Source organism: Diplotaxodon limnothrissa, linkage group LG16 (assembly GCF_057381915.1).
Source record: "Diplotaxodon limnothrissa isolate DT_005_m linkage group LG16, D_limnothrissa_male_GT1.1, whole genome shotgun sequence".
Taxonomy (NCBI): Eukaryota; Metazoa; Chordata; class Actinopteri; order Cichliformes; family Cichlidae; genus Diplotaxodon; species Diplotaxodon limnothrissa.
Window position 1 is genome coordinate 19,059,799 of NC_140611.1, and position 25,379 is coordinate 19,085,177.

A 25,379-nucleotide genomic window follows, 5' to 3' on the forward strand; every position below is an offset into this window, starting at 1 on the left:
CAACATGACCATCAACTATTGATGAATAGACCGTTAACATGTGCAACTTAGAAGTAGTCAGAGGTAACTGGATGTTCAATCGGGTTAAATGCAAGGTTGATTGGATTATATCTGAAGATCGTATGCTATTCGTGATAACTCTGCTAGACTCCAAATTGATCGTCCATGCGGGAGTATCTCAAAATTAAATGAAACCACTTAACACTTTTTCCCTAAAATGGACTGACATGGGACACATTAAAGTTGGATTGACACCAGCTAATCAGTCTGAAGGTAAGTGTTTTTTTCACTATTCGAGAGAAGTCAGAAATGCGTTCTTAGTACTGTTTGTTTTGACTTTCAAGCTACCAGGATATTTTCATTCAAATGCTAAGACAAAATGTCAATATCTATGAATGTGGAGACTCAAAAGACTAGTTAGGTAATAGTTGCCGATGGATTTATGAGACTTGATAGAAACTTGGTCGTTTGCAACAGGTGAATCGGTGAACTACCGAGGTTGCGCCCAAATGCTTAAAGCTGTTAGCTGGTCAGTGTTTTCAGGTGTGCTTGTACTACCTGTACGGTGCGGAGTGCTGACTAAGTCATGTTAAACCCATTAAAGAGTCGAGCTCAAATATCTTTTCATTTTTGTGCACTGCTCTCTTGTCTCTCATTTTCTGTTTATTGAAGCCTTTTGTGAATGATTTTGATCGTGTAAAAACTGGGAATTGGTCCCTATTGACAATACTCTTACTTTTTGCATTGCATATGTCATTTAGGAAAGATAATTGGTCACTGAACTTTTTGCAACTATGTGTATTTCTAAATTTTGTGGCTTCAGTGCATGCAAATATATATTGTTCAGTTTGCATGTTAAAAGCCACAAACATGTAGCTAACTATTGGCTTTCTTGTGGAACTGAAACTGTCCTGCCACTTTCAGAACATTTTCTGCCTTCATTCACATATGCCTAGGAATCACAGAACAAAAAGGGAGACCACTAAGGAGGAGTTTTATAAGTTCACTGGTGACCTCGGCTGTCAAGTTCCTGGATGTGGGTATGCTGCACAAAACTTCACAGCTCTTTGTGCCCCTCTCAGATTTCATATCAAAGATGGGGGGAAAGTATTATGTCCATTTGAAGGTTGCTCGAAAACACAAGTAGACAGTTCAGCAGTCAAGGCAACAAGAAATTGGGGGATTTGCCATAATACAAGGACAGGACACAGTTAATCTATTAGAAGACAGTTGACTTTGTGTCATTTAAAAATGCAGGCTAAAATGCTCTTGCCAACCAGCACTATACAGAGCATCATAGAGGAATTTCAGCATCTTTGCAGCTGTAACAAAAGTAGACACTGAATCTAACACCATCTCTCTTTTTTTTAGATGGCAGACCAATGACACCATTACTCTGGAGCTTGGGAATGATTTCCACTCCAACTGTCGCATGCAATCACAAGAGGAGACAGAGGTCATCCAGAGGACAGAAGTATGGTTAGAATTGTTGTGGAGGCCATGCAAGTTAACTGCAGAAACCCTAAACGTGCATCTTGTGAAGAGGTTGCTAAGATCATTGTAAACAGATACCCTCAAACATTTGCAGATTTTACTGAAAAGGGAGAAAGACTGGGTTGTGGACATTATTCACTACTAAGAAGCATCAAATCTACAGTTGAACATGTTAATCGAGATAATACAACACATAGACTTCGTCAAACAAAGAGAACCAGGAATGAGGAAGACTGCAGTCCCAACAGTAATGCAACCTCACATAAAAAAGTTAGATGCCTTGTGGATAGCTATGGCTGTATAAATTGGCAGCCAGTTGAACTTCCTGAGGGGGAAACGCCAGCTTCTTTAGAGGAAAAGAAACACATCTTGTTAACAATTTTTAATTCAGAAGGACCTGGAGCTGTGGAGAGACTTGATGTGGATGACTTCATGTGCCTCACATATATTTCTCAGCGGCAGCTTATCAACAGTTGTCCCTCACTTTCAGTAGCTGAAATTCAGGAGCAGTGGCCATTCTTGTTTACTCAGAAAGGTCTTTCGAACCACTTTTACAAACTCACAGGCATCGATATCAGTGAGCGCTTAGGTCAGGCCCTCCTAACCAAAGGCAGAAGGATTGTTAACTATTTCTCCACCCAGAAGCTCAAATGGAACCTTGGTATAAGGACACTCATCCAGCAGATAGAAAGTGAGGGAGTTTTGACCAACAACAAGGTTGGCACAGCAGCCATACTTCTCATGATGAAGTATTACAAGGAAGATGAAGACTCCCTCTTTGTCTTAGCAGATGTAAGCTTTTTTCATACAGCTCTATGTTTAATGCTGTTGCTTGCTGTCCTGTTATATTTTTTTATTTGTTACATAAAATGTCTTGGTCCTTTTTCTGGCAGGAAACATCTACCAGGATGTCCCTGGTATAGCAGAGAGCAACCTGCCCATCACCCCAAGGCTGATTATGCTTGGTAAGAAGTCATTCATGAAATAGAGCTGATTAGACCATATTAAAATTTCTGTTTGGCACAGGAGCTTTTCGTGGACACAGGTATCCAGTCTCTGTATTGTTAGCTCAAATTTCTGTAATTTCCTTTATAAACCAAGGTTGTTGGACATGTGTCTCAGTGAATCCAGCAAAGTAACATTATCAAATTTCACATTACATATTACTGATCAACGTAGTAGTCTAGCTACACCAACAGCAGAAATACTGAAGTCAATACTGTAAAGTTTAACAGCAGCACAAACTATGAACTCCAAAATAACCATACAGTTGATTCATCTCTGGTAATTTAACTGGGCTGACTCTTTGTTAGGTGTGTTTAATGTGCAGAATAATTCCCAATTATGTACAATTATAATATGTTAAAACGGACTTATGTACATAAAGCCATTAATAATTAACAGTACGTAGCTATTTGCTTTATGACTATCTAGACAGTGTGAAGAAGTGAAGTATTGAAATTATTTTATGTTGCATAATGACAATATGTTGCCATACATTTAAGGACAAAGTTCAATGACCGCCACCTGCTGGATGGTGAGTGCAGAGGGGCGTGTAATTGTTGAGCTGGACAAAGAGAACACCTTTGCTGATGCAATGTCAGTCTTCTTTGGTTCATTCTATGTATTGAACCGGGAATACCAGGAGTCAGCGTGTGCAAGGTTTTTTGTAAGGATAAACCCTGAAGAGGGAACAAAATGTACCTCCAAGGTTGGGACAAGCAGAAGGACTGGGACCACTGTGAAGCGAAAGGTTGTTCACATTAACCCTCATGTCACTACTTTCCTCCAATTGCTTACTGAATTTGAGTGGAGAACTTCAAATTAGGTAACTGTTTTTGCCATTTTTAGTGAATTTCTTGTATAATTTAAGTGACCAATGTGTTGTTACCTGTGTCTCCACAGATGATCCATGGCCCATGCTTTCTGGACATTTACACAAGACGAACAACAATGAAGACAAGCTCTCTTGCCATCTTGCAAGACGCTGTCTCTGTCCAATAGGTTTTTTGAGTGCAATAGTTTTGATTTTTTTTTCCTTCTTTTACCCGTTTGTTAAAAATTATTTCAGCTACTTACACTTTAATTGTCACATGTATTGGCTCACCCTACAAATCAATGAACTCAGTCCACAAAGCAAGATCAGGGTTCAGTGCAGGTCAGTCAAGTTCCTTCACAGCACACACGCTCATCCATGTCCTTGTGGACCTGGCTTTGTGCATTGATTTGGTGGTGTGAGCCAGTATTTTGGACAAAGTGTATATAAAGGCAGAAGTGTGGGGCTTGATATTATATTCATTACAATTCAGTTTATTTGTATGGTGCCAACAAAATGAATGCCACGGCACTTCACACTGTAGGTTTAAGACCCTACAAAATATAACTAAGAAAACCCAACACTTGAGCATATGTTGTCTGCCATGATATGGATATGACATAATATTGTTATTGTTTGTACAACCATCTGAGAAAATAATGGATTATATGGTTTAGTAAAAACAAGTGCTTCCTCAATGAAAATGTTTTCAGTTTTTGATTTTGGAAATGTGTATTTCAGCAGGGAAAAATCAGTGATAATAAATAAAGTGGTGTAAAGCACATGAATTATATTTTGTGTCTATCTATCTATCTATCTATCTATCCAATTTTTTTGGAACCCTCCAGTCTCTTACAGTATGTTACTGTTAACTGAAATTACGGTAAAATTACGACCTGTTAAACAGTAAATGACCGCCTGTTGGGACACGGTATCCTCTAGCAGAGATGAATATTTTTGGTACTGATGATGCGTGATAACGGTAAGTTACTGGTTAATATATTGCAGTTTATTACCTTGCAGCGGGCTTACAGTGACATACCGTGAATAAACGGTAGTATACCAATTTCTTAATCACAGTATGATGTTACTTTGTTGATGTAATTTACGACACAACGGTATCTCACTGGCGTCACTGTCGCCAGTGAGATACCGTAAAAAAAGGCTACGGTGCGTTACCATAATTTGTCCAAGAGTATTATACCACACCAGCACAAAACGGTATCATCCTGCAGAACAGTAAGCTACAGTAACACGGCGTCACGGTATGACGCTGGCAACAGTGACGCCAGTATGTTACCGTAAAGTGGCGATGAAAAGTCTAACAGTGCAATCAAGTTTAAATTAAGTCATGTTAATGTTAAAAATGTTGGAATCACAACACTTTCCAGTTTTAATCATTTCAGTTTAACATGACATTCTGTATCTTGTCTTCCTGCACTTAAAATGCACTTGAATATATGTAAAGATTGTTTAGGAAAAAAGATCTAGAAGCATTTGAATTGCTCAAAGTGTGCTTCAACAAGTTTTACACAAAGTGTTATTAAAGTTAGGTTAACTGAATAAACTTGTGTTCAATTTTTTTAAATTTCCAAACTTAAATAGAGTAAGTTGCAATTCTGTTAAAGTGATTTAATCCTAAAGTTTCAGTCGAGCGTGTTTTGGGTGAGTATCAGATTTACTTAAAATTTGTTGTTCAAATTAAATGTATCATACATTTTATATTTCACTAACCCAGTTGTGTGGAACCGGTTGACATAACTGGGTGGAGTAAATACAACATGTTATTTCTTAAAGTAAGTAGAGCTTGTTTTGGTTGAGTAGGTTTTATTTAGTCTTCTCAATTTAAATCAAGAAGGTTAGTTAGATCAACATTATGATATTCAGCTAGTACAACATGATTCTTTTGATTTGCATTTAATTATCCAAATGTTATCAGATGCACTTAAAATTTCTTGTTCAAATTAAATGTATCATATCTCCAAAAGTTGATTCTGTTCATCTGGACGTAGCGTTTTGTGGGAGAAATGTTTCGTCACTCATCCAAGTGACTTCTTCAGTCTCAGCTGCCTGCAGGTTTCCCCAATCTTATAAACAGTACATTTGCATAATGACTGAAACCAGCCCACTGAAGGAATAATGTGCTGTGAGGTCAGTTCCTTAATCATAATTATGCAAATTCTCATGACTACTGACCAAAACCCACTGACCAAAGGCCATGAGTACCATTCACAGAGAGTTGGGGAATGGCTGCAATCACAGCATTGTAAGATGGTGAAAGATGTACCCTTAAGCCCCCTCCTCGATTCAGAGATGGTCTTTCCCTTTTCACGTAAATGGCCTCCTTGACTCTGCGCTCAAACCAGCGTTCCTCCCTGTCAGGATGTGTACATCCTCATTCTTGAAAGAGTGTCCACTGGCCTGTAGGTGTAAATAGACTGCAGAGTCCTGGCCTGACGAGGTAGCTCTTCTGTGTTGTGCCATCCACTTCGCTAGAGGTTGTTTGGTTTCCCCAATGTATAAATCCTGGCAATCCTCCTGGCACTTAACAGCGTACACTATGTTACTCTGTTTGTGTCGGGGGACCCGATCCTTGGGGTGGACCAATTTTTGGCGCAGCGTGTTTTGGGGTTTAAAAGCCAAAGACACCCGGTGTTTCGAAAAAATGCGTCTCAACTGTTCCGATACTCCTGACACATACGAGATCACTACAGGTTTTCGCTTGGGCAGCGGTTGTCCTTCTCTCCTGGATCGGCTGGAGCTTTCTTTAGGTGCCTTTCCAGCTTTGACAAAAGTCCAGCTGGGATAACCTCATTTACTCAGGGCCTTTTTGATGTGCTGTTCTTCTGCCTAACCAAACCTACACATACGGATCAGTATCTAAGGTTTGACTCTCATCATCCACTGGAGCACAAACTGGGTGTCATCAGGACGCTACAACACAGAGTGAACACCATCCCCACTGACACAGCGGCCAGGGATGTTCATGATGTTCTTTTGAGATGCCATTTGAATTTTATAGCAGTTGCTTGCCGTGAAGCTGTATCCATAAAATCTCTTGACTTAAGTCAAAATTCTTATCAAATAATCTGTAATGTACATATTAAAATTTATACACGAAAATAAATTAACTGTATTCGGTTGTGTTGTTCAGTTTGACTAGTTTGCATCAGTGTTCAAGTCTGAAAGAAGATCTGAGCATGCATTATTTATTTTGTCCAGCAGATGGCAGCATTGCACTCCGGTGGGCTTTAGTTGATGAAAGAATTTTGTGCTGGATGTGTGGGTATTTATGATTTAGCTTGGGCATTTACTTCACATGTATTTAAGGTTGTACAACAATAGGAACATTAATAACAATGATGTAAGCATGTATGACTTTATGGTAACAGTCTCATATGTTACTTTGATGCAACATCGATGGTGCCCTGACAGAAGTGCAAAATAGCACCCACAGAGCTAATTCAAACATTAATCCATGTAAATGTTTGTTTTTTTAAATTATAAACCTGGTAAAATTACATTCACACATACTTACATTCACACACTCAGCATGGAGGTTGATACTCTTTTCCTGGGCATGCTTGTCTAAATTGGCATCATGCCCATGTGTTGAACATGCCCATCAAACAAGTTCCACTCCACCGATCTGGCACATGCATGCTCGTCACGTTCAGTGGCACCCACACATCACAGAGCTCGCTGGTGAGCGAATTCATTTCCCTATCCGTTATTCCACAGATGTTTGCTTTAATTTCTTCCTGATTGAGAGACTTCGGTACTCCATCAATCACACACAGGCAAAAAAAGAAAAAAAGAAAACACAGGCAAAGTGAAAAATGTCCAAATCTGAATATTCAGTGGGGAGGCAGAGAAACCCACACGAGCAACAATATTGACAGAGCCATGTTGAGCCATTTAGAGGGGAAGCAGCCAGACTTTTAATACACTCTCGTGCAAACAAAACACCTAAAATGTGCTTCTTTTATTTTGCCACCTCTCATTCAGGCACGCTGCTGCTCCTGATTCCAGGAAAGTGTTACATGTGTTTCACCAGTTACATGTTAATCAGTGTTAGACTTTAATCAGTAACTGATCGCTGCGTTGTTAAAATAGCTAACACTAAGCACTGGGAGACTGAGAATGTGTAAACCACAGTAAAATGGTTAAAACTTTGTTGGATATGAGCAGGTGTGTGCATTCTGTATGTGACTGTGCCCAAACTGTGAGCCACAAACAACAGCCATTACAGGAGGGGATTATCTCATGGTAATTGCTTCATGTAAAGCACCTCCGACAAGGCTTTAAGAGCAATTATGAGCAATTATATTACTTGTTATTATTGGAGGGAGGTAATAACATCTTTAGCTTGCAACTGCACACAGCCCATGGCTCAGAGATGCAGGAAACAATGCTATAATGATGAATAATGCCCTCACAAATGCAAGTAAATGATGCACTTTTGTGTGAGCTGAGCTGTGGATTCAGGAGTTTGGGGTTCTGTCAGGATACTGTAACATCATCAGCATGTACCTTCAGATCCAAGCATTGATATTCAGTGTAGACACCTAGCACTGTGTGATGACAAACCCTTTAAAGGGCTTTTTATCCCCCAATTCCAGCCTTATCTCCCATCTTTACATCGCTAAGCTTTGAGGGGATCACGCGGCAATCCTGGAAGCTTATATTCTACCTCTATTTTCATCTGAGAGCTTGCAGCTCAGTGGGGATACATCATGTTAAAAACCATACGAAGAGCAAGCAGGGTACCACCTGTCCACCTTTATGTGTGGCTTTTGTGATATTACTGTGGCAACTGAAAGGATAAAAAGCACTTCCTTGGTGTAATTGGTTTTTGTAGCAGAACAGTATGCATATTTTAAACTGTTGTATTCTACTGACGTGATGCTGACAAACAGTCCATAGGAAATAATTATAATTTAATGAAACAAATAATGATAGTTCAATATTTTTAAATGGTACAAAAAGCTGTATATACAGTGCAAATACACAAAAATACAGCAGTTGGGGTGATGCATAAAAGTATGTTTTCTGTATTTCTGTAAAAATATCCACTAATATGTTACCTGATGTTTACACAAGACTATCAAGTTATATAAAGGAGACAAATGTAAAAGGGACTTTTTGGAATTGCCCTCTGCCAAATGAAAAAAAAAACTACTTTCACCACAAGGGGGCGGCATTTCGCCAGTTGGGGTATTGTTTCCGAAGACACGCTTCCTTTTTTAATATTTCTTTTTCGGCATAATCGCAATTTCATCAACACGCTTTACCTTTTACTGGGTAACTACTGCAAATAAGAGTGTTTTCTTGGATAACCTGCCTGGTTCAATAAATGCCATTTTTATCCATTACACCACCTTCTGATAAGAATAAAGTATTGCATTAAAAGGGAAAATGTTTAGAAATGTTGTTTGAAGGTTTTAGACTTCTTTGAAACGCGAGATTTCAAACATATGAGGCATTAATATGACACTTGCATGGCCCTTGAGTAGAAACTTTGAGATGTTTTAGGTTTTATTTGTGTTGAATTATAGAAAAACTTCACAAGGTTTCACAAACTTTCACACACTGCTGTAAAAACAGAACGGTTCATGTGTGTTCATAAAAACTTTCTCAGGAAGTGAAACAGCCAAAATATCCCATTCATCTCTTATTGTTTTCCTTAAGCTTCTTTGAAGATTGAAAATTAACCTAGTTTGACAATCGCTGTATAGGCGGACCTGGAAAAAGTTATTCAAACCAATCATTTCTAGTTCTTGTTTTTTCAAATAGCAAAGTCAGAGTGTGCCTTAAATCCTGCCAAATATGCAGTGAGGACGCAAAGAGTGACAAAGGTCCCAAAAATGTCTTTGTACATGCTCTCTTAAGACAGGGTGTCCGGTGTGGAGAGGACCAGAGCACACATTCACATTGTAATAAGTGTAACATTCATAGTAATCCGTTAACTCCTAGGTTTGCATTTATTTCTCACAGTTCTGCTTGGTTTATCAACAGCTACTGCAGCAGCTGACCTTTGACCTTCCTCCAAGTTTCACTGCAACTGCACTTCTTGGTCACTTTTTCTAGGAGTACCGATTATCTTTATTACTGATGTAACATCAGCTTGTGTGTGAGTGTCTGTGTGTGTGTGTGTGTGTGTGTGTGTGTGTGTACTGTGTGTCATTCTTATGTGGATCAGAAGCAGACAGAAGAGACACAGATTGCTTTTCACAGCCAGCGTACTGCGCTTCTTGCTGCCTATCTGCCAAACCCATCATCTGTGGCAAAAGATCCACTGCCTTGTGTCACTCCATCTCGCTGTCACCTTGGCAACTGCTGCTGAGGTGAACTGCCAGCTGGGGTAGTCGACCTCCATTGGCTGCGTTCCATCGAGCTGCAGTCCACAGCGCTGCAACAGGATGTTTGTGGCTGGACTGATATGCAGAAAATCACACGTAAATGTTAAAACCAGGCTTATGTGATCGGTTCAGCAGGTATTTGCAGGATCAACATCACTTTAACAAAATGATGTGGTAGATTTTTGGGAGGTTTTATGCTCAATGTAAGAATTAATTAAATAACAACAGAATAATTAAGCTGCTATGGTGCGATGTGTGGTTATTTTTTCACTATTAGTCCATCAGGTAAATAATTTCTTAGTGAACCAATTAAGCCACTTTTCTATAGATTGTCATAAACAGGGAAAAATGGCAGAAGTTTTCACAGATGATTTACCAAACAGACATGAAAACAATGATAACGAGACGCCTGAGCAAAATGGACTGACTATGTAATTTTTTTTTTGCCTTTATGACTTCTTTGTATCTCTTATGGGATATATTGTATATTATATCAAATTCAAATGACTCTGATGAAGAGATTCTGTGTGTTTATATATATATGCATGTCTCTCTTTGTGCGTGTGTGTGTCCACATGGCCCTTAAGAATAACGCTCCGGTATCTAACACAAGGTTTATGTCAAATTTATTAAATAATTGGTCTATTCCATGAAAATAAACACAGTGGCAAAAAATAAATAAATAGTCCATATCACCACAATACACAGCAAACTTGTACATAACCTTAAGAGACCGTTTGCTAAATGGAAAAGGATTAAAGGAAAGTACAAATATTGGAATAACTGTAAATCGCTTGTTGAAACCTTAAACTGTGCCACAAAAAAATAAAAAAAAATGTAAAAAATCCACCGACACACAACACAAAGTGAGAAACAGGTTTGAATGAAGAGAAATTATTGCTCATTAGAAACAACTCAACACTGGATAAAGCGGTGTGTTTGATTAAAAACGTAGGTTATAGTTCAGTCTAGCATGTGGGACATCAGTTTCTGCAGCATCACAAGGGAACTATTATTTTTACAGTACAAAGATATGGAAATAACTTGTTTCTGCTCGAATATCTCCGGTTTTGGTGACCAAACATTTCCTTTAAATAATTTTCAGTTGTTTTTTGTTCAGATTTAATTTAGACCGAAATATAATTTTTTGTCCCAGAGGCTGTTTCAGGGAGCAGAAAAATGCCAAATAACGATGGCTAAAGGGCGGTTGTGATGTGTCCAGTCCTGATATGAACATTGGATAACAATTCTACTTTTTGGATCAATGGTAGCGAATAAAAAGTTAATCAAAGGTTTCATTGAGACCCATGTTTATAAAACAGAGGCTGTTGTTTGTGTTTCATCCCTGTTATTTTGGGGCTCTTTCACGTATCGCTGAACAACCTCTTGCACTCTATGGAGGGAGACGGTGTGTCAGGTCCAATGCTACCCACTTGTGAATATGCGTCCTCTGGAGTGCGCGGAAGTCCCGGCGGCGTCATGCGCTTCTCTTTCTGCCTGCGGTTGCAGAACCAGACCCTGACCACCTCTTTCTCCAGCTGCAGAGTGTCCGCCAAAGAGTTGATCTCCTGTGCGGAAGGTTTGGGACACTTGAGGAAGTGGCTCTCCAGTGCGCCTTTTACGCTCACCTCGATGGAAGTGCGCTTTTTCCTCTTCCTGCCCTGGGTGGCGATCTTATCGATGCTGGTCGGGCTCCCAGTGGTGGAATCAGCCTCTTCCAGCCATTTGTTCAGCAGAGGTTTCAGCTTGCACATGTTCTTAAAGCTCAGCTGAAGCGCCTCAAATCTGCAGATGGTGGTCTGTGAGAACACGTTGCCGTACAGAGTGCCCAGAGCTAAGCCCACGTCTGCCTGGGTGAAACCAAGCTTGATCCGTCGCTGTTTGAACTGTTTGGCGAAATGCTCCAAGTCATCGGACGTAGGGGTGTCCTCGTCTGAATGCGATTCGTGGCCCAGACCGTGTTGCTGGTGATGGTGCGTGTGATGATTATGATGGTGTTGGTGGTGATGGTGGCTGCCGTGGTCCAGCCGAGGTGATTCTCCGCGCACCAGCCCCGAGTGCATGAGGCTTTGCCCGGTGTGTGAGCTCAGCATCCCGTTGACTGTAAATCCTCCTGGCTGGGAGTAAATGAGGGACTGTTGCTGCTGCTGCTCCCCCTCAGTGATGCTGATGTGCGCAGTGGAGGTGCCTCCCCAACTTCCCGTGTGCGCCTGGTGAGGTCCTAGATGCGGAGACCTGTGGTGAAGGGAAGAACCCGAGTGGAGGTCGTCCCTGCCGGCGTTTCTCTTTACATCCTGTGGCTGGGAACTCGGGGGCCACGGAGAGCCGGTCTCCGCTACTGCCGCTGCAGCGGCGGCCGCTGCGGCTGCTGCATGAGGCAACGATGTCACCCACTGGTGGGCATGGCTTAGCATGTGCCCCCCGTTGCTTGCTACCATGGCTCCGTGCATGAAGTCGCTCTGCACCATCTTCACTGAAGGGTCCCCTCTGTATCCACTAGACACTGTGGTCACAGCGGTGCCGCCAGACTGCATACCACCACCCCTCCGGTCAGAGTGAAGGACCGGGCTGGATAAAATCCTGCTGCTGGCTAGGTATGGGCTTGAAGTGGCAGTTGCCATCCCCCAAATCATATATCTTTTATTTCTCTTTTCTTGTGTTTGAGTAAAAAAAAATTAAAATAGTCTTTGCTCTAATCCATAAATAAATTCTGTCTATTTCACTCTAAACGAGTTTTCTTTTCTTTTTCTTTTTTGCCCAATTAGTGGGGGGAAAGTGCCAAATCACTCCATTGAGACGTACATTATATTTTCAGTTAAGCAGCGTGCGCTTGCTGTAACCATTGTGGCAGAACATGCTCTCTTACGTATTCCTGTGCGGCAAAACGATAGTTTCACAACTTTTCTCTGTCCCGGGAGCTCCGGCGTGCGTAATCCACAGACTTAATGGTCGCCTATGAAAAAAACACAGCCTTCTTTGCACCGTGAAAACTGAAGAGTTGATACGCAGTCTGCTTGCCTATTCACATCTCTGATATAAACGCTTCGGGTTAGACTAAATGACTAAAAAAAAAACCTTTAAAGCGTCTGCTGTCCTATCGGTTGTTTAGTTCACTGCATCTGCTCTACCCGGTGCGTCCTCTACAGAGCGAAGGAGACGAGCGTGTGTTTACGTTGTGCCAAGCCTGCGTATTCCTCTCGATTTCCATCCAATTACAACAGAAAGGCTCTCCAGAGCTCCCGCTGATTGGACGCACAGGCAGAGAGGAGTTGGTGTGTCTCACAGTTGAGCCTCGGGTGCACAGAGTTCTTCCTGAGGGAGAAAAAAAGCATCAATTTACTAGAAAATTACAATCAAGCCGAAAAAAATAGACCAAACATGGTTTGACTGCGCGCTAAAGTATAGCCTGTGAAGCATGTGAAGAAAAACAGGCTGGGAAGTCATCCAACAAAACAAACCTCTTCCTAGAACTAACAAAATAAAAGCGAAAATAATTATGCTTAACGTTATTATTATTATTATTATTATTATTATTATTATTATTATTATTATTATTATTATTATTATTTAAGCAGCTCTGAGTCACTTAAGTTGACAAAATAATATCCGTCACGTTTATCTCCGAGTATCACACAGAGCAGTCGAGGCTTGAATCAAGGATACTCAAGTCGGCTTTGGGAACACAGGGGGTTTGGACGCCACTTGCATCTTAATGCGTTCTCCCTTTCACATGGTAAAGCGAAGGCCACAGTGGCGTGACGCTCCGCACTGGCGAGCGCTAAAGCTGCACAAAACCTGCCAGCAGTTCCAAAACGAAGACAAAAAAACAATCCGGTTTCAGTGGGACGTTTCCATGCCGAGTCAGTTTATGGATGGGCTGTTAAATGAAGGTGTCGTTTGGGATTTTCTACCACGGGCTTCCTTCTTCACATTTACGGGCCTTGAGAGAGAAAGGCATCCACTGAGACACATGGTGGTTTGTGACTGGTAGAAGAGCCAGGTGCGGGCCAGTGAACCTCCGGCTAATTTGTGTTTTTCAGCAGATTTATCTTGGATTTTGTCCAAAAGGTAAACGACAAGTATTCACAGGACCCCATTCCCAAAGCAGCAACATAAACTGAGTTACAATATTTAGATTCGCCTTATGTTCAGCAGTCATGTGCCAAACTTTTCTGATTTCAGGATATACTAAATCGTTAAAAAAAAATCACGCATAGCAGTATAAAAAGGATAGTAAAAACTTTATCAGCTAAAGTAAATATGGGTAGAAGATTATATACTGATTAGGCTGTTGTGCACAGAAGTTCTGAAAGGAGAATTAAAACAAGGCAGATTCTGCTTATCATAAACTGACTGAGTGATGCACATATAGGATCATATAAACATTTAAGAAAAATGTAATTATTTTGTTAAATTGTGCATCATTTCACAAAATTAGCACCAAAACTGGTAAAACGGTGTAGGTGGGCAACAAGCCTTTAAGACTCCAGCAACCTCCTATTTAGTGGCAGAGAAAGCACAATAACACACTTATTCAGGCAATAACCCAACTTTCTATATCAGAGCAATTTTCTTAACAAAGTATTTTCAAGACCATAAATAATCAGATGTATTTGAATGCCAGATTGAGCAGTTTTTCTCTTAAACCTGTGTGTTTTTGTTGATATATTAATAAAGTAGCTAGTTTGAATCACAGCATTCAAGAGTAATCAGAGTACAGTTTTGTAATTATCTATCTATTCGGGGGGTTAGGTAAGAACTGTTAATAGTTGCAAAATAACCTGTTTGATCTTCATAGATGTTTCCTTGCAGCCCGGTTTGCACTTTTCAAGTTGCTAAACTTTAAAAAAAAAAAAAAAAAAAAAAAAAAGCACTAGAAAATGCAAATGTAAGAATGAGTCCTCATAATAATCCAAGTTGTGAATGTTTACTTTTTTGATAGATAGTAGAGGTGAAAGTGTTTTTCTGGCCTTTCCGAATAACTTAAGAGATACTTAAAAAATAAAGCCAAAAATTGTGCAAATCCCTGATACCCAAAATGTTTTGCCCAGTTGGACTTTTTTCCAAGCTTTACTTCCATCACATGTTTGCATGTGCTTTCAGGAATTTGTAATAAAAATAAAACGATAAACAATAGAAGATTCAGAAAAAAGCAGTGAGAGTACCAAACAAAAACACATGCTTGCACTTAATTATAAGGTTCTTCTTCAGTCAGAGCTTTTAAAATCAGTTTATTGTTGTCTCGTATTTGGTAAAACAGGAAAACAAGAGAAGCCGTGCAAAAGCACCACACTGCTTCACGTGTTTTGAGCCCACCAGCATAATGTAAAGAAAACCAGACGACTCAGGCAAGGCAGTAATGTTTTTCATGTGTTGTGCTGCCTGGTCACAGCACTGGGTCCTCTATTTGTTATTCATGAAGGAAGCTGGGTGAAGAGGCCTTCTTATGATGCACATTTTTTCTCTCTGTTCCCTCTCCCTCCCTCCCTCGCTCCCTCCCTCTCCATGGAGCTGTTTGACAAGTAGGAAAATAATCTGTTTTAGTTGCAGCGAACACCGCAATTAATCCAGCATAATGAGCGTGACACCGTCAGCTAATTGACATTATTGTTTCTTTAAGATCATCCTCAAATCACGAAGATGGAGAATTTCTCTCTCTTCCTCCCATTTTCTCTCTCTCTCTCTCTCCCCTCTCCTGCTCCTCGCCCTCTGTTGAGTCTTCAATATGCAGATCGGCCATTTCTGTCCCCGGGCTATTTTCTTTGGTAGACTTTTGAAATATGCTAATGCTTCCAACAAAAATTGCGAAAGAAAGAGAAAAGGAAAAGCCTTCATCTGGGCTCCAGGAGTTTTCCACTCAAAGAAACAGATGATTTTCTCTCATTCATACTCTTTGTTTTTGTTTTGTTTGCTTTATCACTTAAGTGTCTGTCTAATTAAGACAAAAAAGAAAAAGACGCCATGCAGACAAAAGAAAAACTCATTTCCAAGGATGGGATGCTGTTGCCACATTTATTGAACTTAATATTTTCTGCAGAGACTATAGCAAGATTCTCCTGTTCATGTGCTTTGGTTGTTTTTAGATGATACCCAGCACTTGAAGTTTATTTTTAATAATTTGTTGTACACGTGCGCGGCTTGTTGAAACTACAAGAGCAGGCAGACCGTTGTTTTTTTCTGCTGTGAGACCTACTGTGGTATTTACAGATGGAACTGTGCTGAACGCTGCTGCTGCTGCTGCTGTGAGAGAGACAGAACTTATCTTCCATGTACTCTTTTTCATTCCACCTCTTCAGTGTCTTCAGTGGTTCTGATCATGAGTGTGTTTGACTTTCAGCTCTCCCTGAGTCAGAGAGATCCTTCACAGCATGAGACTCTACCCACAACCCCCCGCTGTGTGTTTAAATCAGAAGCAGAAGCAGCCACGGAAAGCGAGAGAAGGGAAGAAGTAGAGACAAAGTAGTGTAGTCGGGGAAGGATCTAGAGGGGAAATGATCAAAGTGCATTCATCTGCAAAGTCCTCATTCGCAGAGACGTGCAAATATGAGGATAAACACAGCCAATGATGCTCAAATTTAAAAGCAGATGTGTCTAAGTTTTGGGCACATGTCTTAATGCGCTGTGATGTGATGTTTTAAACAAACATGATTCACCGGGGGATGAGAAGTTTGCTGGGACAGCTGTCTGTTTCCTTACTGCATTTGATGTGGTGGAATTACAGCAGAGAGAAGCTAGAAGGCAAGAAAAGAAGGAGAGCAGTCATGTTTACAGCACTGGAATTATTGTCAATTACAAACCCCTGCTGAGGCTTAAATGATGACACCCAATGGACAGATGTACTGGTTAAACACTGTTATGGGCTCGGCCATTATGCATGAATCGGGGGAAGTTAATGTGTGAAAATTACATTCATTAATCCCAGCAGATAATTTGAAAGGGGCCAAAGTGACAAGAGCAGAGAGAATAGAGCAGGGAAATAGTACAAAGACATCAGTCAGTCCTCTTTAATGGGAGTGTGTGTGTGCACCAAGGTGCTTGCAGGTGTGCGCAGAGGTGAGCATTTACCTCTTTCTAAATGTCTTAATGCATTAACATAATGGTGAAAGGTGTTCTTGGAATGACATCACAGAAGTCAATGATTAGTGCTTGCGCTAAACCAAATGTGGGGAGAACAGCAACATCTGTGCTGTCACTAAAGAAAAATGGAGGAAATTGAGAAAGCATGAGACTTTTGGGGTTTAGGATACTCTGATAAAGGCACAGCCTATAGGAAAAATGTGGTGTTTATATTGCTGCAAAAAAGAAAGAAAAGAAAAAAGTAAAAACATGTAAACTGGGTTAGATAAAAGGAAGCTTTAAAGTTTTTAATTTCCTTTTAGCTTTTAGTAAGGCTCATGAGCCCACATGGAAATTTAAAGAATCACAGCGTTGCTGCCTTTGTGGTTATTTTTGTGTCTTCCAACACATGCATCTCGTTTTTAGCCGTGTTCTGTCTCTTCAGATACAACTGCAAAAATGTATGACAGAGAAATTTAGTCAGGAAATACCTGCGACTCTGCAGCCTGTGGCTACAGACAACTGTGGCCCTGTACCCAGGCCGAGCAGCGAGCCAAGTCAAACAGCCGGTGTCCCTGAAGGCCCAGCCTGGTCGAGTCTGGCCCGGCCTCCGCCTTTCATGAATGGACAGATTTCTCTCTGAAGCTCCCACCATGATCCACGTGATTATAAAGGCTCTCTGTAGTTAAGATGATTTCTCAGGTGGGTTTAGGGGAAAAGAAGTGACTTTTAATACCGAGCAGCGGCCGGATGGTTTGTGGCATTTTTGATTCACAGTTCTGCACTCTGGTAGTTCATGGATCAGCGGGTTTAGTAGTTAAACAGGTAGTTAAATCCAATTATGGATGACTGAGGCATCAATTAACTAAGAATAAATCCCAGATTGTGATTATTCCACTAACTGAGAAAGTAGCAGATTTATAACAACAATTATCTGGAACAGTATCACCTAAGAACACTGTTGAACATGCCTGTGTTTTATTGAATACATCAGCACTAAGCGGTGGCGTGCAGATCAGCTGAGACATCAATCAAGACACCTTATACAGGAACGTAATTAAATAAATGCAATGAATACCTCCAGACCCAGCGGGTTAATGATGTCACGCAGCTTTCAAATTAACATGTATTCACTGCGCATTGAATGACGATTTCACATTAACACTCCAGAGTTCTCATCACGCACTCCTTCTGGGAGAAAAGAAAGAGGTATTTTCAGTTTTGTGAAAAACTTTGAACCTCTCGCAAGCAATAACACTTAACTTTTCACTGAAGGGCAATACGCAGCTTTAAGTTGAAGGTTTAGGACATGAAAGGCAATTTGTTGTGTGTCTTTTTTCATGTCATAAAATTAACCTGTAATACTGTTTGTTTGTTTTTGTTTGGTGGTACTGGAAACATGTAGCTGCTATTGCTGTGAGTTAATGGTTATTATATCGTGCATTATAGATGACTTTAAGACATGAACCAATTACTCAATGTTTAACTAATACATACAAATCAATATAGCAAAAAACATAGACTATGACAGTAAGTTTACCGTTTTTTGTATTGTTTGTTTACTTCAAAGGTTAATAACTCTTATTAATAATTCATTATCAGAAAGGGGGAAGTTTATTTCTGCTTTATGAGTGAAAAAGTGGATCATCAGGTTGAAGGCTGTGAACTTGTACTGAATTAAAAGCATCGGTTAATTTTACACAAACTCAGTCGAAGCTGGTCCATCTTAAGAGCAGAGCAAGAAGGTATCAGGTTTAATTCAGTTCAACTCAGTTTTATATTCGGAGTGCTTTAAGGTGCTAACGTGAATAAGACCCTACAGGGATAGTGAGAAAACCCTAGCAGTTAGTAAATCCACTAAGGGCAAGCACTTGGCGACAGTGGAGAGAAAAAACTCCCTTTTTAACAGGAAGAAACCTGCTCAGGGATGGGGGTGAGGTTTTATAAAGATTCAAATATAGTAACTTCACTGGTGGTGGTGGTGGTGTGACTAACAGACGTTTCTATTTCACAGCACTTTCAAACACTCACAACAGAAGGAAATAAAAGCCACACCAGGGCCACACGAGTTAACCTGTTAGGGAGCTTGTTGGCTGCAGTGTTTGACTTCTCTTTTTTGAAGGCATGTCCCGAGGACCCAGCTACTCACCTTGTGCCATCAAACTGGCCCCGAGCACTAACACCACGCGTGCAGGATCAGAGACGACCTTGGCACGCATGCAATGAAAACACAGCCTACTTCAGCGTCCGTCTTTGATGTACATTATCAAAGACCTTTCTCCTCCTCTCCTCCCCGGACCAAAGGCTACTATTGTTTTTGTTGTTGTTATTGATATTGTTTTCCACCCTTATAGCACAAAGCAGTCTGACCATGACTCTGATGCTAATGTGGAGGTGGAGAGGGTGTTTTAATGAGCTGCAGTGTAGATCAGAGGGGCTCAGGGGGGTTAGAGAGAGGGAATAGGTGTAGCACTGAACATCAAAACACAGCAAGTACTCCAGCTTCTGCTTTTCAGTAGCCATGACCTTTCCGTGCAGCTTAGAGATCTAACACGGATGTTATGTTTAGTGGTGCAAAAGATTTACCTTGGTGAATGACTATAAAATAATAAAAAAGATAAATGTAAGACAAAGTATTATTTACTGAGGCTACTGTTACCTATAATCTAATCACTGCTAATATCTGAAATAAAAAGAAAGGACTGAGAAATAGTGGAAAAGTACACCAGGACCCAAACAAATTAAAATTTCACACAGTTAGTGCTTCATATCTGAGAGTGAATAAAAGTTTAAAACACAGTTTTACTTTGGCAAGCTCACATTTCCACTCGCCACAAGCCATTTTAGCGACACTGCTAACCTTTGAACTGCAGTCCAAGTGAAGACTAGCTGTGTGCTAAAGCTGCAGTTTCATTAATGGGCACTTGAGGCTTCCTTCAGATGTCAGGTCTTGCAGGTTTTCATGTTAAAACATACAAAAAATGATTTAATTTCCACCTCAATGACAACTGCACAAGTGGCCATTTTCTATATAAGTAACCTATTTAAATTGCAATAAGGCTTAAAGTTTGCATTAATAGAGGAGTGGCTGCTTTGTCTGGACAACAAACAGAGTTTCTCTTTTTTTTTTAATAGAATTTAACACGTCTATCTCTGTGTCTGTTCAGTGCACGGATTCAGTCTATAAATGCACCTTGCTAAGGGAGCTGGCAGAGGTGTGGACTCGAGTCACATGACTTGGACTCGAGTCAGACTCGAGTCATTAATTTTATGACTTTAGACTTGACTTGAAAAAATGTTCTAAGACTTGTGACTTGACTTGGACTTTTACACCAATGACTTGGGACTTGAATTGGACTTGAACCGGTTTACTTGAAAAGACTTGATATTTTACCCCAAATATAAAATTTAACATGCATATTATATAGAGATTGAAAATGTGACGTCATTCACGGGTAGAACCGCAAAGGATTCTGGGAACTCGTGGCAAGCGGTACTAGCGCACGCAGGCTTTCAATTAAAATCAGTTATACAGCGATAAAAAGAAACACAAAAATGGCAAGAAGCTGTTGTATTATTAACTGCAATAGCCGGTCGCATGACAGCCACGGGAAGCCGACGGGTAAAGAGATCGGTTGTTATCGGATTACGTCGTTGAAGAGAAATTGTTCAAGCCATGTTTCCGAAGTAACAAAGAGGCGACGGATGGCCTGGATTGCAGCCATTCAAAGATCAAATATAACGTCCCAGAACACTCCAGCTCACAGGTTAGTCTGCTCCAAGCATTTACACGAAGGTCAGTGTTTTTTAGTAGTTAATGCGTCATTTTTCTTAACATAATTGGTGATATAGGTTACAAGCAAGTCTGGCGCTGAACAGAAATGGTCGCGCTATGCTCCTTTGTTTATTGTGCATAAATAGTGAATTGTCCTGACACAATATTGCGTTTCGCTTCTGTTATTATGGTACATTGACAAAAACATATACTTTTATTCACAGGATAAAACAGTTGTTTTGTATCACTAATTGCCCAGTACGATTACAGCATACAATATTGTTGTCACTGCTACATTTCTGTGATGCTACCAGAAATTATTTCCACTACTAATTAATTACCGTTGAGCTCAAAGGTCCTATTAATAAACGGTTAACGATTGTGTATTTATGATGACGATTTGTGAGACTGGTATACTGGTCTTTACTTTCTACACGGTGTATTTCAAGGTCCTGCACCCATCCGGCGGTAAACTGTACCTGGGCTTGTTGCAGTGACCTGAAGTTACTAAACTTCATGAGTGTGTGCACTCACTCCAAGAACCGTATAATTATAAATATGCATATAAATATGCTAAGATGAGATAGCTGACTTCATCTAACTAGCAAATGTTGTCCAGGCTACGTTGGTGATACAGTTTTTTTTAATGTGTATGATATTTTTGTCATGCGATTTTAAAGCTGGTCCTACAACCGCATCCAAGAATAACATGCAGCTTATCTCAGAACTGTCGGTGAAAATTATTCTTGGAGCTAAGTTTAATTGAGCTGCATTTTAAAGAGGTGCAATTTCACAATTTGTGTATATTTTCTAAGTTCACTATTTTGTCATGTGTTGAGAAAAACACAGATTTTAAAATTACATGGTCTAATATTTACATTTAGCATATAACTGCAACATTATTTTTTCTTCTTTTTTTTTTTAAAGACTCGAAAGGACTTGAAATTCAAAGTTTCAGACTTGTGACTTGACTCGGACTTTTACACCAGTGACTTGAGACTCGACTCTGACTTGCCTGACATTACTTGAGACTTGACTTGAGACTTGAGGATAAAGACTTGAGACTTACTTGAGACTTGCAAAACAATGACTTGGTCCCACCTCTGGGAGCTGGCATTAGCCATAGACTGCAGCTGTTAGCTGATGATGTAGCACATCACAGTCTAGTCTAAATGTGGTCACCCTTGGCTCCAAAAAAACAAGATGTGATAGCCAAAGATTTCAAATATTCCATAAATCAGTGGACGACATCTCTTTGCCAACATCATCTCACAAAAATCAGTCACAAAAAAAAAAGAGCACTTAGTTAATTATGAGATAGGATTTGAAGTAATATAAACAACTTCTGGATAAATATGTGTGTCAAGTTAGCAAAGTTAGTGCTTCTAATTACTCTGTGGAACAAATGATGGCCCAACCTGGAAAGAAAAAAACTCGGATGGAAAAAAGAAGGATGGTAGTGACTGATTTAAGGTGCTCCTGTGTTGGTAGCATTTAGTTGGTAGTTAGTCCCCCAGCTGTGGCACACAGGGTTCAGCAGAGGGTTGAGCTCCAGAGCTTAATCCAGTGATTCCGCACTGAATTAAGGCTCTAGACATCCAGATTACCACAATAAAGATCTTCAGTGTGTTACTCTAATCTGGTTTGTGCATACTAAACTGAAAAGGCTTTTAGAAATATGCACCTTTACAATTACTGGTGTTTTTACTAGCATGGTGCAGCTTTAGCACTGACAAATACGTGTTCTCTGTCTCTTCCAGCAGTCTTGTTATCACGGTGGAAAAGCAATAAAAAAGGAACTCATCAATAGGCTCAGATACCTACAGCCAGGTTAGAGTTCAGTGCTGAGAGCAACGTGTACCTGAACAAAGCAGATGGCAGGAAGGGAAAGAAAAGACTTGTTTACCTTTCCTCCCCTTCTGGGTGGAGGGGGATTCATTAGCTGCTGTGTAAATCAATCTGCTTCTTCTTAAAGGCCTGTCAATTTAACCCTGATGTCTGGCAGCCTGACATCGCTCACTGGATATTTAACTTGAAAGCCAATTAATCATCATGATTAATTCACTCACAAACCTCATGGAACTGGCTGCTTTTACCTTGTGGGGGGAAGAGAGTCCTCCGGACTTGAAAAGAGAGAGAAATGAGAACTATTCAGCTCCAATCACTCTTGATCAGCTTCTCGATACACAGTTTCAGCTGTGTCTCCAACTCCACTTTCTTCTTTGCTGCAGCTCTGCTATCACAAACCTAAGGATCCATCCTTTTCTCCTCCAAAAAAAGAAAAAAAAACTTTTAGAAAAAACAAATTCACGGTCCGTGATCACAGAGTAATGCTTGTAATTGGGTTTGCATTTCAAATCTATAATGTTAACACACCTTTGAACTGTGAATATAAATTTGATTGCACATATAATTAACTCAACTTTAGTGAGAAGCCAGTGCCATGTGCTGCCTGGCCAATATTTTCTTAGCTTAACTTAATATTTCTCTTTTTCTTTCCGAATCGGAAGAATTAAACATTTGGGAAAGTGGAGTGTGAATATGTTTTCCATTCAGTACTTTATCATTATCTCTGCTGAGGTAATGGAAATGACCTAAATGTGTGCAGAGTTACTGAGGAAGGAGGTTCTGCTATCAGGGAAGGAAAAAGATGATTTCCCTCTTCTTCAGTAATCGAGTATTTCCTCTGCTAGCTCACAGGTGCACGGGAGAATTTAATAATTTCCCTCAGTTGTGAGAGTGAGTGAAATTTGCTGGTTTCATAGTAGCGCTATAGAGCGCTATATACAATATTAACAGGAAAAGTAAGAATATCAGATTTTCACTTGATCTTCCATTGTTCCTGGTCAAAGATGGATGAAGAATGAAGCGATGGACTGAAAGCAACGGACTTAAAATGCTGTGTTTTGCTGCTGAAGCTCTATGTTGTAAGAGGACACAAGCAGGAGATCAATAAATCAATCAATCATATCCCGCCTGAGTATGGAGATCCTCTGAGAACATTCTTGAGCTGCAATCTAATTACTTTTGAAGCAGCAAATGATCACTGTCATCCTGGAGTCTAAGAGTAAAAGCTGACAGCTCTATTCAGACTCAGCACATTTTCGCCCCGTTTCTACACCTATGCCAAAGGCAAAGGGGCTTTTGTGTGCCAGAGCATCTGTTCAACACATGTGACAACTTCAAATCCTGCCTGAGGTACACATAGCAGCAAGGCTGAGCGCTCTTTTAGCTGGTCCTAAAAAATGAGCAGGGGATGCATTATTGAGACTGTACAGATATTACAACTTACAACGTAACTCCTTTTAGATGTGTTTAATTCACTATTTCTGTGTCATGTTTCAAAGGCAACAATGTCTGTGTCACTAAAGCCTGGTAAACCTTATCCTTCGATTAAAACTGTGTCCAAGAACATTTAAAAACATATACAGAAAATGAGCCATGCCATTCCAGAAACAGAGGGAGTCGTGTCCTGTGTCTAGTTGCTGTAAGGGCAAACAGGTTTAAACCCACAAGCTGTTATTATTACCTAGACTGGTGTTTCAAAGTTTAATAAGCTCTGTTGGACCACTGTGCATAAATCCATGTGCCCTGGTTCTCATGATTCCAGGGATTTTGTGCCTTTGTTTATTATTAGGCTTTGGAATTTGTCACTATTTAGATCCTTTCTGTCATTTATTTTCATGCTTTTAGTTTCTGAGTTTCTTGGGTTACTCCCCAGCCTTGTGTTTGAGCACAACACAATCACGGCTCACCTCGTCCCAAGGACGGACCAAGTGTTGCAGGTATGCCCTCCAAAACAGAGTAATTTACTTATCTGTAGGGGTGGAAAACATCAGTGTGACCAAAACAACAAAGTAAATGTTCCAGAAAGGAAATAAGATTCAAGAGGCTTCAAAGCTTCCCACACCTACAACTACCAGGTCTGCTTTGTAAAGAAGGATATTTACCATATGCACAAAAATAACTAATCTAGCTATTCTAGATACAGAACACCATGTAACAATATGCACTTACACACATAACACAGCCTTGTTGGAAACAGGAAGTAGGGAGGGTATTCTCAGTTTTTCAGGTTCACCATCAGTCTCATTCAGTCTCCAACCAATTATCAGCTGCCACCTGGAACTTAAATAATCAAGCACAGAAGAGATGGACACCACCACCACCACCACTCATGATTTGGGTCATGATACAAGCTTTCTCGCCTCTCCCGGTGTTTCCCTTAGTGTTAAGTTGGTGTGTGCAGGTGTGTGTCTTAACCCTATTTTATTAGTTGCTTCCTCTTTTATTTTGGTACTCTTTTGTCTTGTATGTTTTGTATCTAGTTTTATTTCCTCCCCTCTGATCATGTATATTGTGTGCAATTGTGTCTCATCATCCTCCCAGCTGTGTCATATTTTACTGATTAGCCCTTTGTGTGTCCGTGTGAGTATAAATAGTGCTTTCTTTCCCTTGTGCTTTGTCAGATTGTCTGCTGTCCTTCCTTGTGTGTGTTGACCTCAGGTGTTTAAACTTATCCACCTTCACAACCTCTGCTCCTTGTAGCTCCACTGTTACACTTGTCTCCCTCTCATTCACACACATCCTTCTACCTACTTTCCTCTTATCTATACCTCCACGTCTCCGCCTGCTTCCTACTCTCACTACGGATCATGACATCATCTGCAAACATCAGTCCACGGACACTCCTCCCTAACCTCATTTGTCAGCCTGCTTAAAGTGGAAAAACTCCTATGTGTACACATGTACAACAGTTGTTTCTGACAGAAACAAACAAACAAAGAAATAAAACACTTAAAAAAAATATCCAGCATGTAGAACATTCTTGCTACTGACCGATAGTACTCCTTTTGCAAATAAAAGCCAGTTTTAT

The 25,379-nt window shown here is 40.3% G+C and overlaps 2 protein-coding genes across 2 annotated transcripts; one reads left to right on the top strand and one right to left on the bottom strand.

Moving 5' to 3' along the window:
- The first annotated feature begins 227 nt into the window (after window positions 1–227).
- On the top strand, window positions 228–2,482 carry LOC146616020 (uncharacterized). Its single transcript, XM_085375141.1, is given in 4 exon segments — window positions 228–273; window positions 1,448–2,286; window positions 2,388–2,426; window positions 2,429–2,482. Coding segments are annotated over 4 exon segments (978 nt in total).
- Window positions 2,483–11,036: 8,554 nt separating this feature from the next.
- pou3f3a (POU class 3 homeobox 3a) lies at window positions 11,037–12,305 on the bottom strand. The gene has a single exon (XM_085374173.1). It carries the CDS (start codon window positions 12,303–12,305, stop codon window positions 11,037–11,039), a length of 1,269 nt encoding a protein of 422 aa, XP_085230299.1.
- Between the last annotated feature and the right edge of the window lie 13,074 nt (window positions 12,306–25,379).

Excerpts from the sequence above, each read along its gene's own strand:
- pou3f3a (XM_085374173.1), bottom strand. The coding sequence starts at position 12,305 with ATGATTTGGGGGATGGCAACTGCCACTTCAAGCCCATACCTAGCCAGC.